Raw genomic sequence first — 20,478 nt, 5'->3', positions numbered from 1 at the left:
CGAGTGTATAGGATTGGACATGAGTTTAACTTAGCCAGGATAGCTTGTTGGGTGTAGCTATGGAGGAAGGGATAAAGTAGGGAATAAAATGAGCTCAGTTCTGTGTCATTTTCTGCTCCTAGGAAGATGTAGGCACTTGTGTGCACACACCAGCCTACTGTGGCTTGTCACTTCCCTTTGAGAGTCAGTCTTACCCCTGGCTTCCCTGCAAGCCGTTTGGGGTTTAGTAGGAGGTGAAACACGGAATCTGAATTAGATAGCTTTGCTTTAAGTCTTTTTTTTTTTTTTTTTGAGATTGTATTTATTCATTTGAGAGAGAGAGAGCACAGGCAGTGGGAGCAGCAGAGGGAGAGGGAGAAGCAGACCCCCTGCCGAGCTGGGAGCTCGACATGGGACTCAATCCCAGGACCTGGAGATCATGACCTGAGCCAAAGGCAGACGCCCAACCATCGGAGCCACCCAGGTGTCCCAGCCCTGCTTCAAATCTTACAGATCTGCAAGGCGGAAGTGTGCGTCCCAGGATCTGTTTCCCGTGTGCTGAAATAAGGAATCCCATCCAGGTGTATAGAGGTTTCCCTCCATCCTTCTTGGGCCCCTTCAGGTTGCCTTGATCTTAAGCTTTTGTCCTTTTCTCCTATCACTGGCCTGGCATCTGGAAAGAGAAGGGAGAAGGGTGAGGAAGGAAGGGGAGAGTTAAAGAACTTGTAGGGGTAGGTGGATTTGTGGTCCTTAAATCCTTTCTGGAACAAAGTGTAGGGGTGCCTGGGTGGCTCATTTGGTTGGGTGTCTGACTCTTGATTTCAGCTCAGGTCATGATCTCAGGGTGTGGAGCCTGTTTGGGATTTTCTCTCCCTTTCCCTCTGCCCTCCCCCCCAACAAAATAAATAAATGAAAGTGTAGGTGTGGGGAGAAGGATGAGTAAAAGGTTGCCAGTACCACTTGTCTGGCAGTCAGCCTGGACCCTTGGTTGGTATTGTCAAGTTCTTTCTGTGCTGTTCCTCTATCCCATTTAAAGCATAAGCATATATACACATGTAATTTCATATCAATGGAATCGTATCTTAATACCATTTTTCTTCTTTATACCATTTTGTAATCTTTATTCACCTTTCCCCCTGCTTTATTGAGATATAATTGACATATAACATTGTGTAAGTTTAGGGTGTACAATGTGATTTGAAACACATATATTTTTAAATTGTTATCATAATATGGTTAACACATCCATCACCTGACATAGTCCCCTGCTTTGTGTGTGTGTGGTGAGAATCTTTTCTCATTCTGTAGTTTGTTGTAGACACCTTTATTTATTTATTTTTTAAAGATTTTTATTTATTTATTTGACAGAGAGAGAGACACAGCGATGTTGTAGACACCTTATTATGTAAATGCATGTAGAATAAATGGGTAAATTATATTTCAATGTGTGGATGTACCATAATGCTTTTTATTCTTTAATATTTAATCTGTTTATCTTATCTGTTATCTGTGGGGCCTTCCCTGACTCCCTTATTTAAAATTGTAGCAAACCCTCTTTCTTTCTTATCTCCCTTCTTTCCTCTATTTTTGTCTATAGCATTTAACACCACCTGATATACTATATACTTTTCTAATTTGTTTATTGCCCAACACCTTCGCTAGAATGTAAACTCCATGAAGACAGAGATTTTTTTTCTTCTTTTTTTTTTTAAGATTTTATTTATTTATTTGACAGAGAGAGAGAGACAGCCAGCAAGAGAGGGAACACAAGCAGGGGGAGTGGGAGAGGAAGAAGCAGGCTCATAGCAGAGGAGCCTGATGCGGGGCTCGATTCCTTAACGCCGGGATCATGCCCTGAGCCAAAGGCAGACGCTTAATGACTGAGCCACCCAGGCGCCCCTTTTTTTCTTCTTTTTTATTCACTGCTCTCTAGCTGTTACGTAGGACAGTTCCTGGTACACAGTTGGTGTTCAATAAATATTTGTTGAATGAATGAACTTGTTGGACTTTTGGTGTATTTGTTGGACTTTTTATTTGCAGTATTTTTTTAAAGTAATCTCTGCACCCAATGTGGGGCTCAAACTCAGGACCCTGAGATCAAGAGTTGCATACTCTATTGACTGAGCCAGCCAGGTGCCCCTATTTGCAGTATTTTATTATTATGTACATTCTGTGATAAACACCCTGTATATAATCTTTGTACACTTGTCTGCTTATTTCCTTAGGATAAATTCTAAGAAATAGAATGGCTCAGTTAAGGGATATGCACACTTACAATGTTGATTCATGGAACCAACTATCCTTAAGAATGTTAACTTCTACCAATAGCACATGAGATTGCCTACATTGTCAGTAATACTGGGTTGTATGTTTTTCATCTTCCCCATCTGACAGGTGAAAAGTGGTCTTGTCACTGTAATATGGTAGTTGAGAATGTGACTGATAGATGTGATATGATATGGTATGTGACTCTGGAGCCAGCCTGCTGGGGCCTGAATTCTGACTCACGCACTTACTGTGTGACTTTGGGTAAGTCATTTAATTTATGTCTTTCTCAGTTTCATCTTTGATAAGGTAAGCGTAGTGATAGCACCTGTTTCAGGAAGAATAAGTCAATGTACGTAAAATGCTTCAAATAGTAATGGAGACATGTCACTCAATAAGTACAACTTAATATTTTTTTTATATTAAAGATTGAACATCTTTTCAAATGTATTTTGGACATTTATATATTTTTTTGAGTCACCTATTAATATCTTTTACATATTTTCCAGTAATATTTTCTTAATAACTTATAAGAGGTAAAGTGTTGACTATAATATATAGTGCAGAATTGTTCCTAGTTTGTCATTTATCTTTTGACTGTATTTATGCAATTTTTTTCTTTTGGGAAGCTTTACATTTTTAGGTAGTCAAAATCATCTTTTTTCTTAGAGTTTTTCCTGCTGCTAGGCCAGTATTTAGAAAAGGCATGTCTCCCTACCTCAAAAATGTAAAAAATACTCATTCTCTTTGAGTACTTGGTGTGTTTGTGTGTGCGTGTGCACATGTGGACATTTAAATCTTTAAATTTAATCGTTAAGTCTTTGATCCATCTGGAATTTATTTGATACGAAGATAGCAGTTGAGATCTAGCTCTGTTTCTTTTCAGTTGTGTACTGTCCCAGACCTATTTATTAAAGAAGAAAGACTAGGAGCCTTTAATCTTTTCTCCCCTCCCCTAATCTGAAAGTAAGATATCCTAGAGTTAGAGGATCTCCATCTCAGAGAATGAGTTTCGTGTTTGGACTCAGTCACTCAGTTGCTAAGCTGTGGGATGAATATGCTGTGTAAAGCAGTTTGGGATCAGAACTCACAGCCTGACTAAGCCTTGAACTGCTGCATTCACTAGTGTAGCTTCTCCGCTGCCTGTTCTCTGGAGCTTGAGGATCTTCTAAATGGATCTTAGCTTGAGGACTGCTTTGAAGGGGCCTTTGTTAGTTTGGAATGATAAGTTCTGTGTTTTTAAAAAACAAATGAAGTGATTGTAGTGGATATTTCCTCACTCTAGCCTATTAGTAGGGTATTGATGAGGGGGTATTGAATGGTAATGAACACACTGTGTTCTACTTGTGCCCTCATCAGCTCTTTTTGGCACTCTCGTCCCATCAGGTTCTTCCCTCTGACTCATGGTGGAGGGAGAGCCATTCCTATATAACAGAGCGTTCATATATCCCATGGCAGCTGTCATCTGCCAAAGACGTCGAAGAAGGGTAGCTGACTCTTACTGCCATATGTTAATGTGTCAGCAACTGTTCCAAGCACCTTACATATATAAAGTTTTTATGAGATTGGTGCTCTGTACTGGATTGAATAGTGTCCTCCCCAAAATTCATGTCCGCCCAGAACCTATGAATGTGATCTTATTTGGAAATAGGATCCTTGTAGATGTAATCAAGTTAAGATAAAGTCATAGTGGATTAGGATGGGCCCTAATCCAGTGACTGGTGTTCTTATATGAAGAGGGAGATATATAGAGGGAAGACGTCGATGCGAAGATGGAAGCAGAGATTGGAGTTGTGCTGCCACAAACCAGGGAATGTCAAGAATTACTGGCAACCATCAGAAGCTGGAAGAGGCAAAGAAAGATTCTCCCCTGGAGTCTTCACAGGGAGCATGGCCCTGCCGAAACCTTGAATTTGGACTTCTAACTTCCAGAACTGTGAGAGAATAAATGTCTTTTGTTTGAAGCCACCCACTTTGTAGTGTTTGTTATAGCAGCCCTAGGAAACCAACACCTGCTCTTTTATTATCTCCATTTTCAGATAAGGAAACAGGCCCAGAGAGATCAGATACTTTGAGATCTGTCTAGGCCACTGCTCTGCTGGCGGGGCACTTACTCTGAAGTTCCTCATGTTGCTGTTGTCAGCTCTGCATCTTCACCATGCCCGTCACACCTTCTGGTAGTGCTGGGACTGAGCTCCTGGAAGGCTCCTTCTCTAACACAGCAGGCCACAGCCTTTCCCCATTCTTGCCCATTTCATGCCCTAAAGGAGAAACTCCTCTCAGAGGCTTCTGGCTGTAGCCTGATTATTTCAGCAGGTTGCTTTGTGGCCCCACACCTCCAGGTGAAATCAGGTTTTTGTTTTTCATTTCCATGCAATGTCAGAGAAACGTGGGTGACACTTGTGGAGAGGGTCACTCAGCTGCTTCTGGCAGTTATTTTTATGCTTTGCGTTTCTGGCCTGCTATCCTTCCTAGAATTCCTGTCAGTAGACAACTCAAGTCTTTTTGTTTTGGAGCTTCAGAATGTCACACACAGCTCACATGGCACATATCACAGTTCATGGCTGTGAGCAGAGAAGGAGCAGCGTCATGGCTGCATTGACTCTGAGGGCCCCGGTCACCTGTTCTTGATAAACCCAACACATCCCTGTGGCTCTCTTCTCTGCCAAAGTGAGTGGGGGGCGGATAAGGATATTATCTGACCCAGCCCATCCCCCTAAACAGCTCCTTGTTTGCCCATGACCTCTTTTGCTGGCATCCCAGAAGGGATCTCCTCCCTCTGCATCCCATTGCTGGCTGCAGAATCTTGCCTACTTTCCAATACGAACCTTTTGCTTTGGATCCTGCTCTGATTTTTATTTATTTGAGAGAGCGAGAGAAAGCAGGAACAGGGGGAGGAGAAGAGGGAGAAGGACAAGTGACAGAAAGTGCAAGCAGAGGGAGGAGAAGATGGAGAGGGACAAGCAGACTCTGCACTGAACACGGAGCCTTAGGTGGGGCTCGATCCCACAACCCCGAGATCATGACCTGAGCTGAAACCATAAGTCGGACGCTCAACCCACTAAGCCACCCAGGCGCCCCAGTCCTGCTCTTATTCTTAACAACTCTCACTAGACTGAGCTCCAGGGACTCAGGAACCATATTTGTTTTGTTTGCTGCTGTATCCCAGGATTGAGCAAAGACCTGACACTTCTCTAGCCCCTCAAGAAATATTTATTGAATGAAAAATTGAATATTGGCCTTGAAGCTTTGGAATCCTGGTTTTCCTTGCTTCTTGATAAAGCTAAGGACCAGATTAAGAACTTCAGAGGCCTAAGCAATAGAAAGATTATGTTGTCCCTCAAATTTCAGCCCTCAGTATGTATTTCAAAAACAAACACAAAATCAGTATAAGGAAATCCAGTGAAGTATAAAGAAAATAGAGCAAAATTCTGTTTTTTACCATGGTGACTAATTAGATAAGTATAATTTAAAACATTTGCTATTACTGTCTCTGCTTTGCCAGTTCTCTAAGCCCATGCTTTTGGATAATCCTGCCTGGACCAATCCTTTTCTCCCCTTGACTTCACCTTCACTTCCTCTTTATTCCATCTGCTAAAGTTGCCATCCAGTCCCTTTGACCCCAGAGGGGCGTCTGGCTCTTGAGACCCCAGCCTAGGCTAAGTTCCCTGGGCTCCCTGGGGGCTTGCCAAGAAAGTCAAGTAGAGCACGCACACTGCTAAAGAGTACCTTAGAGAACTTCCATGCTGAATTGTGATTTATAGTCAGCATAGCACATTGTGCCAAGTGATTACACTTGGGCCATTTTTAGTTGTAATAATCTGCTTCTGTGATCCTATATGTGGAAAGTCCAGAAATGTTCCTGTGGTCCTCTTTCCTGGATCACTGAGAAGTTAAGATGTAGTCCCACTCTGCCACCTGTATTAATCTGGCTTTGTTGAAACCATTCAGAGAAGCAAGGTATGATTCTGGAAGTGTAGAGCCCAGGCCTCCTACAGGCTATTCCAAGGCTGTGACCGTAATCAAATCTGTTGCTGTTTCATTTCAAAGAGCTTAAAATAGTGTTGGAAACCTCCTAGGAAAAAAAGCAGCACTGTAACTTCTTGGCTAAGGAAGTGGTGTGTGCTGGCCAGAGCAGATGCGGTAGCCAAGGCTCCCAAGTTCTTTTCTGGACCTGTTGATTTGAGGTGTGATATTCGGCAATCTGAGCTGTGGTCCTATAGCTCTGATGGTTCATCTTCAGCACAGAGAGTGATGTGGGCCATGCCTGTGGAGAGAGAGGCTGACATTGGTCCCCTATGATCTAGGGGAACCTCATGATTAGGTGTCTTTTCTTTCATTCGAATATCTAGTTCTTTTTACAATTTTTACAAAGATTTTATTTAGAGAGAGAGAGTGAGAGCGAGTGAGGGGAGAGGCAGAGAGAAAGGAAGAGAGAAAATCTCAAGTAGATTCTATGATGAGCAAGGGGCCCAACTCGGGGCTGCATCTCACCACCCTGAGATCATGACCTGAGCTGAAATCAAGAGTCCGATGGTTAACCAACCGAGCCACCCAGACACCCCTAATTTTTAAATTTTTAAAAAGGTTTTTATTACGTAATCTCTGAACGCAGTGTGGGGCTCAAACTCACAACCCTGAGATTAAGAGTTGCATGTGCACTGAGCCAGCCAGGTACCTGTCTAGCTTTCCTTTTTTAATGTAGAAATCCTCCCCCTCCCCCACAGAATTAATATAGGATTAATATCATACACATTTTACTTGAATTCATTTAATCAGAATTGCTTTCCTTTTAGTGGTGTGATTAGATCAGTTCTTTTTTTTTTTTTTTTTTTAAAGACTTATTCATTGAGAGAGTGCATGAGCAGGGAGAGGGAGACAAGCAGACCCCTTGCTGAGCAGGGAGCCTGATGTGCGGCTTGATCCTAGGACCCAGAGATCATGACCAGAGCCGAAATCAAGAGTCAGATGCTTAACTGATGGAGCTACCCAGGCACCCCTGATCAGTTCTTCTAAGGGATGGGAACTTTGATAGGGTTTAGGAAAAGAAGGTTAGGTTTGTGTGGGGCACACACCTTGGCCTTGGACAGCCAGAGAGTAACATTAGGGCACCAGGTGCACGATAAGCCAGATGGGGGAGAACAAACTCCTATCCTTGGAGAGCCAGGCATGTATTAGATGCTTTTCATGTATTTTCTTATTTAATTATCATAATGGAAACCAATAAAGTATCATCTTCCCTTTTGCACACGGGCAAGCTCAAAGTCAAAGAAGTTACGTAACTTGCCCAAGGTCAGACAGCTAATAAAAGGCTGAGCTAGGATTTATTTCTCCTCAGGTCTGTCCAGTTCCAAAGCCCATGCTGTTTTCACAGAGCTCTTCTGTCTCTGACAAGATTTTAAGGAAAGAAGAGAAGATGGAGAGATGACATCTTCTGCCTCACAGTTTTACTCGTTGAGGCGTGTTCAGCCAGAGCATCGTGTTTATAGAATGCTAGGCTCTATATATAGAGATGCTGCAACAACATATGTGGGAAGGATACCAATCGGCTCTAGGGGAGGATTTAAAAAAAGCCTTTGTTCTTTACCTCGAAGTTTTCATTGCAGTGTAATCCACAAGTGTCAAAACACCACTGGTAACTCTGGTGTACTGCTTAAGAGGCCCTGTCCTATTCTCCAAATAAAATTTGTTGTCCCAAGGAGTAAGCCATGATGGGGGCAGAGGTGAGGGTGTGGTGTGTCCTTACTGTATGTACTGGAGCTGGTGACACCTGTTATGTGACTATTACAGTGAATTATTACTGAGTAAACAAGAGGTGTCTCTCTTTTGCCTTTCTAAGGGAGACCAGATGGCACTGGGTGCTGGCCCAGGTCCAGGAGAGCCTGGCCTCTGGGCTGGCAGAGGAGACAGCTTGAGTGTGTCAGGTGATGGAATAAGAAGAGACAAGGCTGGACTATCAAGAGGTAGAGTTTCAGGGGCACCAAGAATGTGTGCTGCTGCTCGAAGACTTGCTTCAGCTCTTTGCTAGTGCTTGGAATTCCACAAGTGAAATTTATTTCCCTTGATTTAAGTCTTTGAGACACTATTGAAAATGAGAGTCCAGGAAGGGGTCTGATTGTGAAGCATTTTGGTCATGTAAGTGGAGGTGTGAATGAGTGGCTGTGATTGATTTCTGAGAACTGGACTAAGGCAGGGACAGAGAGGAAAGGGCACTCTGCCCTAGTCGTAGGGAAAGGAAGGAGACACTATTGAGTTTGAGATAAAGGCCCTGAAAAGAGAAGTTGGGTCCCTAAAGAAACACCTTGTTTTCTTTACAGTTTTGACTGAGAAGACAAGCAGCTGAAGGTGATGGGGATGGAGGCTTATGATTCCACGAGGGGGTGTTGGGTGGAGAGACTTCCCATGAACATGCTGGCTATTCAGGCATGATGATGTTTGGAGAACAGCTGACAGGCAGACTGTAACAAGGAGTGTAGGATCTTTGGGTCTGTGGTTTGCTGTGATGTCCTCAGACAAGACCGGCACAGATCTTAGGAAGTGGGAGGCAGCTTCCCAGAAGTGATGTAAAATGGTGGCGCAAAAGAGGCTGCTGATGACAACATGGGCAGGGCACTTCCTCAGAAGCCACTGGTCACAGACAACTTCTGGTCTTGATTTCCCAATGTGCTGTGCTGAGATAGGGCTTTACCAGAAAGCAAAATACACCATGTCAAGAGCAATGACAAAGCATTTGGGGTGTCCATGCAAAGGGGCAGTTCTCCCTTGTCCGCTAACTTTGTGGAGCCAAAATAGCTAATCCAGAGGCTGCCAGAATAGCACCTGTGATTCAGAGCTACAACTTTTTTGGCCTGAATTCCTCCAAAAAGAGCCTTTCTAGTTGACTGTTCATCATCTTTCATCTAGCACTGCTTTCAAACAGCCTTTGTGATCTGAATTCTCACATCTTTTCTCCCCCAGGGAGCCTTTGACAGAAGCAACTCAAATCTCAGTGCCTTTTCCAGCTCCTCGCAGTTGGGTTCATGGATGCCCTTCACCTTCAGGCTTGAACTTTTACTGTGTCCATGTTCCTACCCTAAGTCTAGAGCATTTTGTTTGGACTCAGACTTTTGGTTTCATTCAGACCTCTGGGTTCCTTCTAGCACATTTCCCTAGAAGGCTATTCTAGGAATGGTCTCCACCCCTCACCTCCTGAAGTTTGCCAGGGTCTGGACCTCCCTCTTTAGTGGAATTAGTACAACTCTGTGGAGTTTCTAGATGTAGTATATCCCTTCATCTCTCCCCAACCATCATAGCCCCATACAGAAGGTCTAGTGATGTAGCTAGATCTGCTGATCGCCAGGATTTTGGAGCCAGTGCCCCCAGCAGGGAGGGACTCCTGGATAGGTGTACTATACTGTGAGTGACAGCTCTGTCCATTACTCTCTGCCTCTCTTCTATCTCACCTTTATTTTGGCTTTTTCCTGAGAGGCTCAAGCTCTGTTCAGTGCTCTGCTTGGACCCCCTAGCCTTGTCTAGGTCTATAACTCTGCTGTCAACCCCTCACCAGAGCCTGGGGCTTTTGCTTTCCAGCCTCTCCCAGGCCAGGTCCCTTCTCTGATACTAGAGACTTTTCTTCCCCACCCGCACCCCACTAGAGACTTTTCTTGCATCTAGGCTTCTGTGGGTAGAGTCTTGCCCATGCACAGATCTCCCAGTTTTTGACTATCCTGAACTCTGCCTCCTACTCTTTGGGCTAATTTGATGTCATGCTAGTCTGTTCAGCTGTACTTCTGGAACAAGCTTCTTAGCTTAGTTGGGGCCTGTCCTGAATTTCATGCTAGTTCTCCAAATGCCTCTGCCTCAGAAACAGCTTTTATTTTTAATTTAATTTTTTAATTTTTTTTTAAAGATTTTATTTATTTATTTGACAGAGAGAGAGACATCCAGGGAGAGAGGGAACACAAGCAGGGGGAGTGGGAGAGGAAGAAGCAGGCTCCCAGTGGAGGAGCCGGAGGCGGGGCTCGATCCCAGGACTCCAGGATCGTGCTCTGAGCCTAAGGCAGACGCTTAATGACTGAGCCACCCAGGCGCCCCCTCAAAAACAGCTTTTAATATGCATTTATAAAGCTTCAAAAGGGAGATAGAGAATATAACATTTTCCAAATGTATTTAACTAGAGAACCATTTTTTTTTTGAAGGAATATTAAAATTTCGCAGAATATGGTGTTTGCTGGAGCATAGTTTTGGAAAGTATGAGGGCTTATCCTAAAGAAATGGACATCAAATTGGAGGAATTCCAGGTGAAGGTAATGTGACAGTCAGTGAAAAAGCACTATTTGGAGGTAGGAAATATCTCTTGGTGCTCTTCATTCAACAAATGGCTGGCTATTGAGTGGAATCACATCATGTGTTTGACTACCTAACTGTGTGTCCTCTGCATAAGGACAGCTCTGATCTGGAGTGTAGCTCTGTGGTGGGGAAGAGGTAGGGATTCTACATTCTTTCTCCCACATTCAGATCTTCTTCCTTTTTCCTCCAGTTAAAACAGGAAGTAGTGAATGGGGTGATGCCATCATCAGCTTCTGGATCCAAGGAAGGAGACCTCTCTGAGGCTGCTTTCCCCAAGTTTGACTTCTTCCAGGATTTCTCTAGCACTCCTGAGCACCCCTTCCATCTCACTCTGGAAGTATTCATCTCAACATCCGTCTCAAGTCTCACTGCTAGTTCAGGGTTTTGACTTCACATACGGGATCAGTGCCAAGTGGAATGGAGCTCATTCTTATGGAATAATTATGGCATTGTAAATTTTCTGCTTTGCCTATGAAATCCCTCTTTTACAGCTCATGGGTAGTCTAGACTATTATTTCTTTCAACCCTTCAGTGGAGAAAAACGCATGCACTGCAGGCAGGGCAGTCTTTCAGGTGGAGATCATTTAAATCTGGCAGGGTGGGTGACCAAGTGCCAGGAGCTCCAGCTGGCAGAGCTGGTACCAAAGAGGAAACTAGTCACTTCTTCTGTATGCCATTCTCAACCAGGATAGCCAGGAAAAGACCACTTGAAGTGGACAGATGTCTCTAAGACTCCTGATTAAGAAATTTTAGGTCCCTTTGAGACCCTGATGTATGTATGTGTCTTTACTGTCATGAATGAGATCTTCGGTTGGCCAATCTTAACTGAGTTGGATGAGCTAATCGTGAAACAAACTATATGCAAAGATTTAGCTTTGATCCTGCCCTTGGGTATGATGTTCATCCAGTAATTAGCATCCTCTACCCACAGGCCCCACCCCAGAGGCCTTGGTCCAGGGCCCTTGTCCATTCCTGCCACTTCCTCTGAAATGCCACAGTTTTAACTGAAGATCAGGGAGCAAACTCACTTACAGGAAGATTGAAAGAAGGCTTGAAATGGGCATTTAGAGGTCTTCAATAGAGCCAGTTATTTGGTCATCTGTTATAAGTATTAGTTGGCACATAACTATATAAATGTGTTAACTATAACTTCCTATAACTGTAGAAGGCTTGTTTTCCCCAGCAGGCTTCCTGCATGAAGGAAGCCTACATAAGATTCTATCCTTAGCCTCCTTCTCTCCTCCGTCTATATACTGTCCCTGGGTGATATCACCTGTGCTTATGGTTTTGGCTACCACTGATATGTCAGAAACTCTTAAATCTCCCTCTCCAACCTAAATCTCTCTTCTGCATTCCAGACTCATGATGGCCAAACTCTATTACCATCATAACCTGGGTGGCTCTTAGGTATTTCAAACTCAGCATGTCTCAAGCCAAATTATATTTTTCATTATGCCATCCTCTTCCCCTATTCTCCTATTCCTTTCTATTCCTATTCCTCCTTGGTTCTTAGGAGCATCACCATTCAAGGTCATTAGTAAACTTGCTTCTGCATCGCTGTCTTCCACTATTTCCCCACCAGGAATTAAGAAGGCTCTGACTGTACTGTAAGATGTTTAGAATGTCCCTTCCTCCTACCCTCCCTCACTTGTGTATGAGCACACTCTTTCTCTCTCTTTGTTTCTGTCTTGCTGGGGTTCTTGTCTACAAGATGTCTATAGTTGAATTCAATAGAGAAGTTAACAAATAGGAAAAAAAAAAGAACGATTGAAGGTTACACTGCAGTTCAGATTCTAGGTAAAATGGAAGTTTTGGAAAGGAATCATCTGAGAGCTAAAACCTTGGGAGAAAGCTTCATGGAAGAGATGAGAGTTGACCGAGGACACGCTAAGGATAGGGACCAGAACACCTCTACAGGAGCATGTGGAATGGGGAAGGGATGGGGTATAATCCTCAGCTTATTTTTTGTGCAAGCAGAGTAATTGGCACCTCCCCCAGTGGTTTCTTCTGTAAATCACCACAGAACCTCATGTAGTTTGGTCCTTTAAAAGTTTCTGAGGATTGAGTATCCTATTGTAACCCATTAGTTAGCTGGAACCATCTTTTCCCTTAAAAATTTGGCTCAAAGTGTCATTCTACAGCTTGTAGAGAGTCTGATTCCTTCACCCAGATTCTTCAAATTCCTTGGAGCTCATGTATTTATGGTCATTCTAATTTTGAGCTCTTGATTCTACTAAATTAGTTCATATTATAGATGGTCTTACCATTTCAAGTATGCTGTTCTCTTTCTATCCACATTCACCCAGATGTAGAACTCATATCTCCCAGCTAAATCCTTTGTGTGTATAGCAGACTTTATTAAAGATTTAGGGTAATGGAGAGTGTTTTACATTGCCACAAAGCAAGCAACTTAAATTCTGATACCAGCTATCCCTCCTCCTTTTTTTTTGTTTACCTCTCCATTAGGGATCCATCATTATTCATATCACCCATGTGATTGGTTTGGCCTCTTATAATCTTATCTTTCCTCTGCAAACCTTCCTAACTCTGTTGCCACTAAGCATTCCAGATACTTCTTACTCTATTATGCAAAGCAATTGAATTCTACTCTCTCTTCCAAACTTTACTCTGTATGTCCAAAGCCCACTGGAATGGGTCTACTGAGTAAAAAGTTCATCCACTTCTTTAGCCACACAAGTATTTGTAGAAGCTTTGATATGTTCTTTCACATTATTCTTTCCTTTGAAAGCATTTCTTGTTTGGGGCGCCTGGGTGGCACAGTTGGTTAAATATCTGATTCTTGGTTTCAGCTCAGGTCATGATCTTAGGTCATGAGCTCAGGGTCATGAGCTCAGGGTCTGAGATCGAGCCCCGTGTCAGGCTCCAAGCTCAATGTGCCGTCTGCTTGAAATTCTCTCTCCCTCGCCCTCTGCCCCTCCTACCCATGTGGTCTCTCTCTCTCTCTTGCTCTCTCTCTCAAATAAATATTTTTTAAAAAGGCATTTCTTGTTTCTTTTTTATTTTTTTAAGATTTTTATTTATTTGAGAAAGAGAGAGCACAAGCAAGTGCACAAGCTGGGAGGAGGGGCATAGGGAGAGGGAAAGCAGACTCCAAGCTGAGCAGGGAGCCCAGAGCAGGACTTGGGGATCATAACCTGACCGAAGGCAGATGGTTAACCAACTGAGCCACCCAGGTGCCCACATTTCTTGCTTTAAATAGCATTTACTACTTTTTCTTCTTTCTTTTTTTAAAGTAAGCCCTGCACCCAACGTGAGGCTTGAACTCATGACCTTGAGATAAGGAGTTGCACACTCTGCCAACTGAGCGACCCAGGTACCCCAGCTTACTACTGCTTACCTCAGAAGTGGTTTTGCTTTGAAGGATCTGTGGAGGGAAGGTAAGAGGATGTTCCAGGCAAGGGCAGTAGTGTGTATATAGGCAGCAGTCTACATAAAACCTGTTGTGGGCAATGAAAAAATTATTCCAACTGAAAATAAGAATTTTTAAAAAGATTTTTTTAATTCATTTATTTGACAGAGATTATTTTTAATTCATTATTTGACAGAGAGCACAAGCAGGGGGATGGCAGGCAGAGGGAGAAGCAGGCTCCCCACTGAGCAGGGAGCCCGACAGGGGGCTTGATCCCAGGGTTGCGACCTGAGCCGAAGGCTGATGCTTAACCAGACGAGCCACCCAGGTGCCCTGGAAATAAGAATTTTTGTTGGTTGAGCAGAGCTCAGAATTGATTAGAAAGTCCAGAAACAGATCTCAGTTTTAGTAGGAAAGGATAGTGTTTAGGGTAAATGTCTAACCGTTAAAAAAAAAAATCCCTCCTCTCACCTTCTAACAAAATATATTCTAGATGGATTAAAGGTTTTTAACATAAAAACTAAAGTAATAAGTGTACTAGAATGTAGTTATTTTATATTTTATTTTTTTAAAGATTTTATTTATTTGAGAGAGAGAGCGTGAGTAGGAGGGAGGGGCAGGGAGAAAGGGAGAAGCGGACTCCTTACTGAGCAGGGAGCCTAACACGGGGCTTGATCCCAGGACTCAGACCATGATCCGAGCCAAAGGCAGATGCCCAACGGACTGAGCCACCCAGGCACCCTGAGAATAGTTATTTTAGTATGGCATCCAAGGCAGGAACTATAAAGGAAAAAGTGTAATGTATTAGCTAAAAAAAAAAAAAAAAAAAAAAAGGAAAACAAACACCATAAACAAAAAGTAGATGAGAAACTGGTTAAGAAGAGTTTTTTGGGGGCACCTGGGTGGCTCAGCTGGTTAAGCAGCTACCTTTGGCTGGGGTTATGATTCTGGGATCCTGGGATGGAGCCTCGCATCAGGGTCCCTGCTCAGTGGGGAGTTTGCTTCCCCCTCTCCTTGTGCCCCTCCACACTGTTCCTGTTCTTTCTTGCATCCTCTCTCTCAAATAAAACTTTAAAAAAAAAAGAGTTTTCGACATATATCAGTGTGCACAAAGCTCTTATAAATCAATAGAAAAAAAGCAAAAACAAAAAGAAAATGGGCCAAAGTCATAGAAGAATAAATACTAATGACCTGTAAAACCCATAGAAAAAGGGTGTTTACCTTATAATCTAGAAAACACAAATAGAAATGAGACATCATTTTCAACTGTTAGATTGACAAATATTAAAAATAATATTTATTGCTGGTGAGAATTTGAAGAAACAGGAACTCATACTCTGGGAATTTAAATTTATACAGTCTCTCTGAAGTTCTATTTGGTAATATGTATCAAATTTGAAGTACACTTTTTTTTTTAAAGATTTTATTTATTTATTTGAGAGAGATAGAGAGCATGAGTGGGGAGAGAAGCAGAGAAACAAGCACACTCCCCACTGAGCAGGGTGACCTGATGCAGGGCTCAATCCCAGGATCCTGAGATCATGACCTGAGCCAAAGTCAGATGCTTAACTGAGCGAATGGGGTGCCCCTGAAGTACACACATTCTTAAACCAGCAATCTGACTTCTAGGTATTTATCCCCAGGGCAATGTACAAAGATATATTTATGAGGATATTTGTCACTACAGAAGTTATAAAGCAATCAAAATGGCCATCAATAGGGGATTGGCCAAATAAACTGGTAAATCCATACAATGATAAATGAAGGAAATCTATAATTATTGACACATAAAGATGGCTATAATATATACATGAAAAAATATATAGCATATGGACAATAAATAAATAAATACAGCCATAGCTATGTGTATATATTTTAAAAAATCATATAGCAGGGGCACCTGGATGGCTCAGTTGGTTGAATGTCCAACTCTTGGTTTCAGCTCAGGTGATGATCTCATGGGTTATGGGATCGAGTCCTGTGTCACGCTCTGTGCTCAGAGGGAAGTCTGTTTGAAGATTCTCTCCCTTTGCCCCTACCCCCCATCAAATAAATAAAAATAAATCTTAAAAAAAATCACACAAGACATTGTTAACAGAAATTATCTTTTTTGATTCAGGAAAAAAAGAAAACATTTAAAAAAATAGGAGGGGCACCTGGCTGGCTCAGTTGATAGAACACGCAACTCTTGATTTCAGGGTTGTTAGGTTCAAACCCCATGTTGGGTGTAGATTATTTGAAAAATAAAATCTTAAAAAAAATAGGAAATGGATTCTGACTTGATGGTGGTGGGTGGGCTGAAACCATTGTTATATTATGCCAAAGTGTGTGTCTATCCTGTGAAGTTGGAAAATGACTTGTCATGATAGAAAGGGCGTAACTGGAAAGGAGAACCACTCTTCTGGAAAGGGGAGGTAAATTTGTTTCTTGGAGTTGAATTTGAAGGGCCAGAGTTACCTCCAAAAGGAAGTATTCTGTAGACTGGGAATTCCCATTTAGAGGAAAAGGTACTTCTAAAGTAGAGGCAATAAGTAAGAGTGGGACTCTAGATTTGACACCATTGAGATATTTAGGGGAGAGCTGGTCTTATCTTGGTCCTCCCTTTCTTGTTGGTAGTCTTGACAGGTCCTGGAGAGGAGTGTGTGGCAGTGATCGCAACTGGAACCTGAGAGTAGAGCTTGAGGACAGGCAGGAGTGGGCAGTAATCACCATAATAAAACAATAGCCACAACATTATTTCAAGATCACTCTGCAATTTAAGAAGGCCATTGTATAGTGATGTGGCTAACATAGTCCTGTATGCTGTGCATTATTTTTTTTCTTCTTTTGTATGGACACTAAATCTCAATCAGATAGTAGAATTAGGACCTAGATTCAGGTATTCAGACCTCAAATTCCGTTTCTCATTTCTTCACTTTCCATTTCTTCAAGATGAATTTTCCAAGGAGGAAAAGACTAGAGCAAAAGCAGCAGCCTGGAGCTAAGGATACCCACAGTGAAGAGGTGGAAGGAAGAAGAGAGCCAGGGAAGACACCATGCTACTCACAGTCACTGTCCTGTCCTCTGGCCCTTGTAGGTCCTGACATTCCTTTAAGCCAGAGAATGTGGGATGTTCTGTTGATTTAAGGGAAAAAAACAGTCCTAATCTGTTCATAAATAGCTTGAGGTGTTTTGGAAGTCAGGTTGGCCAATTTGGTTACAGTAGAGTTAGTGTGGTGGCTTAGTAGTTTATTGAATTCTGGCTTTATTTTTTTGAAAGCAATACAGTAGGAGCATATTGACTTAGACCCATGAGGGAAGGGCTTGTCTGATTTAATTACATGAAAAAAAAATTTTTTTTAATTAACATATAATGTATTATTTGTTTCAGGGGCACAGGTCTGTGATTCATCAGTCTTACACAATTCACAGCACTCACCATAGCACATACCCTCCCCAGTGTCCATCACCCAGCCACCCCATCCCTCCCACCCGCATCCACTCCAGCAACCCTTAGTTTGTTTCCTGAGATTAAGAGTCTCTTATGGTTTGTCTCCCTCTTTGGTTTCGTCCCGTTTCATTTTTTCCTCTCTTCCCCCATGATCCTCTGCCTTGTTTCTCAAATTCCACATATCAGTGAGATCATATGATAATTGTCTTTCTCTGATTGAATTATTTCACTTAGCATAATACTCTCTAGTTCCATCCAAGTCGTTGCAAATGGCAAGATTTCATTTTGCTGCATAATACTCCATTGTATATATATATACACCACGTCTTCTTTATCCGTTCATCTGCTGATGGACATCTGGGCTCTTTCCATAGTTTGGCTATTGTGGACACTGCTGCTATAAACATTGGGGTGCACATGCCTCTTTGGATTACTGCATTTGTATCTTTGGGGTAAATACCCAGTAGTGCAATTACTGGGTTGTAGGGTAGCTCTGTTTTCAACTTTTTGAGGAACCTCCATACTGTTTTCCAGAGTGGCTGCGCCAGCTTGCATTCCCAACAGTGTAGGAGGTCTCCCCTTTCTCCAGTCCTCACCAACATCTGTCATTTCCTGACTTGTTAATTTTAGCCATTCTGACTGGTGTGAGGTGGTATCTTGTGGTTTTGGTTTGTATTTCCCTGATGCCGAGTGATGTGGAGCACTTTTTCATGTGTCTGTTGGCCATTTGGATGTCGTCTTTGCAGAAGTGTTTGTGAAGTCATTAAGTTTGTTTAGCTTTGGAATCACATGTTAATTCACTTATGCACGTATGCACTAACTAGTCAAGACCCTAAGAGGACCTGCTCTAATCAGTAGAAAATCGCAGTCTCAAGTTACTTCAGTTTTCTGACTGACAATCTTATTTATGCAATTAAATATTTTAGCTAACCTATTCTGATAGTATAAACACAAAAAGCAGTCGTCTCCTGTCAGAAATTCTGAACCAACAGGGTCCACTTTAGAGAGGTTCTTGGGCAATTGCTAGAGTGGTATCTGCTAAGAATTCTGCAAGGCATTCTTGCTGCCCAGTGCTTGGAGCATGTGGGCAGTCAGAAAACTGTGGTAGGGGGGCGCCTGGGTGGCTCAGTCAGTTGAGTGTCTGCCTTCAGCTTGGGTCATGATCCTGGGGTCCTGGGATCAAGCCCTGCATTGGGCTCCCTGCTCAGTGGGGGGGGGGGGGGTCTGCTTCTTCCTCTCCCATTCTCCCTGCTTGTGCTCTCTCTCTCTCTGTCAAATAAATAAATAAAAAATCTAAAAAAAAGAAAAAAGAAAACTGTGGTTGAATGAATGAGGAAGGAAAAGACTGAAGGAATCTTTATCTCTGAGGCATGTTGAGCTGTATAGAACAATCTTTGTACTATAGTTTGACTTTGGTGGTTTGGGGACTAGTCTTATCATTTGATTTTATATCAGGGAGAGAGGAAACAAGTACCATGGGAAGTTTCTGCTCTGTGAGCTGGTGACTCCACAGAGGAGGGATGTTTCCAAAATCAGTAAGCTGGTGTCACTTGAATCCCAGTCACATGATCTCTCTCCTTCTAAAAAGATCAGGCTGCTGAGAAAGTCTCTAGAACAAGTGAGGAGGCCCATGGAGGTAAGAGATTTCCTATTGGCAACCTGGATCTTACCCAAAGAGGGCAGCTACTTTATAAGTCCTCTGTGGGAGGCTCTCCACCACCCTTCTTCTTTACTGCTTGGATTCTAAATCAGGAGCCTCTCTGGCTCATCGCTGGCTTTTGCTTACCCAGCCGGGCCTTGCCCTCTGGCTGTGTGCCATTGGCGATTTTTAGCCCAGCTGGAAATTACACCCTCTGCGAGGGCAAAGCAAACTGGGAGGTTCTGGCTCTGGCTCCAGAGGGACTGGAGCCTGTCACCTGGCCCTGCCCTGTGTTTCCTGGCGTGCATTCCTGGCCACTTTTTACCCTTAGCACGGTGCTGTAAGCCCATAATTCTGCCTCAATAAAGATTTAAGGACTGGCTTCTTCAGAGGGACTGTGGGGGGCAAGAATGTCAGTGCTTCGGATGAAGCTCCTGATACCAATCTCTGTGTCCTGCTTTAGGAGAATTACTGGTCTCATGTAGATGATCTAACAGTTCTCTTGGGGGTGGTTGGAATATGACGATTCTTCAGTATCACAAAAGGATGTACCACCAGGTTTCTTTAACCTGATCTTCAAAATTGAACCTGCTTTTCAAAATAAAATTCGATTTTCACACTGTAAGTAGCATGCAGTTATTTACATCAAAAAACCTTTGAGGGGCACCTGGGTGACTCAATTGGCTAAGCATCCCACTCTTGATTTTAGCTCAGGTCTTGATCTTAGGGTCCACACTGGGCGTGGAGCCTACTTAAAAAACAAAAACAAAAAAAACTTTTGAGGTTTTCTAGGCAAACTTCCTTGTTTCAGGTATGAGCAAACTTTGGGAGGTCCAACAAGGGCAAAGCTGTGCCTTTGTTGAGGAGCTGATGCTCAGATTACCTGAAAGGAATTGAAGCAGAGGAGAGCAGACATTGTGTGAGAGGAAGTCTCAGTCCCTCCGGGAGAAGCATTTCTTGGGGTATTTTTTAGGTGAGGGGGTGGAAAAATACATTCCTTCCCCTTGAATGCCCTGCTCACAACCCTTGGGTTGGGTAATTCCTGCCTCACTGACTTTTACCTCAGTCCTTTCGGATTGAACCCAAAACGACATGGTAATACCTCAGTATTTGAAACTTTGCAAGGTACATTTAAGTGAGTGAAAACTTAAATTATAGGAGTGACTGAATGTAACTTTATTAAATTCCGTGTGTGAAAAAAGCCTTATATTACGTTAGCAAAATGTCAGTAGACATTCTTTAGGGGCCTAATTTAATTAGTCGATTAGGTTGATTAGAATTATCTGATCTATAATAGGTACTTGTAAATTCTCTTCATTTTTCAAATATGTATTAACTAACTCAAGATAAAGTAGTAGGGTATGACAGATATAGACCAATGCTGTGGGAACTCAGAGGAGAGATTGTTTCTAATTTCTGGATCTAGAGAATCAGGATAGTTTAGGGAAAACAGATTTCTTTGTTTTA

The 20,478-nt window shown here is 42.6% G+C and overlaps 1 protein-coding gene across 15 annotated transcripts in view; it reads left to right on the top strand.

Annotated features, from left to right (window-relative positions):
• Positions 1 to 20,478, top strand: part of ASPRV1 (aspartic peptidase retroviral like 1) — a 107,404-nt gene that overhangs the window by 27,048 nt on the left and 59,878 nt on the right. For 8 of the 15 annotated variants that reach the window (XM_045788178.2, XM_045788176.2, XM_045788185.2 and 5 more), the window contains one exon: positions 2,374 to 2,508. In XM_045788178.2, the coding sequence (XP_045644134.2) occupies positions 2,374 to 2,508 (135 nt within the window). Of the gene's footprint in view, positions 1 to 2,373; positions 2,509 to 3,981; positions 4,181 to 8,083; positions 8,208 to 13,826; positions 13,971 to 20,478 lie in introns of those variants that run through there. The other 7 variants (XM_087863487.1, XM_087863485.1, XM_087863486.1 and 4 more) reach the window with 4 other exon arrangements.

This window comes from Ursus americanus, chromosome 7 (genome assembly GCF_024610735.1).
Source record: "Ursus americanus isolate L20-20 chromosome 7, mUrsAme1.1.p, whole genome shotgun sequence".
Taxonomy (NCBI): domain Eukaryota; kingdom Metazoa; phylum Chordata; class Mammalia; order Carnivora; family Ursidae; genus Ursus; species Ursus americanus.
The sequence above is the reverse complement of the archived record's forward strand: the minus strand, read 5'-3'. Positions and strand labels throughout refer to the sequence as shown.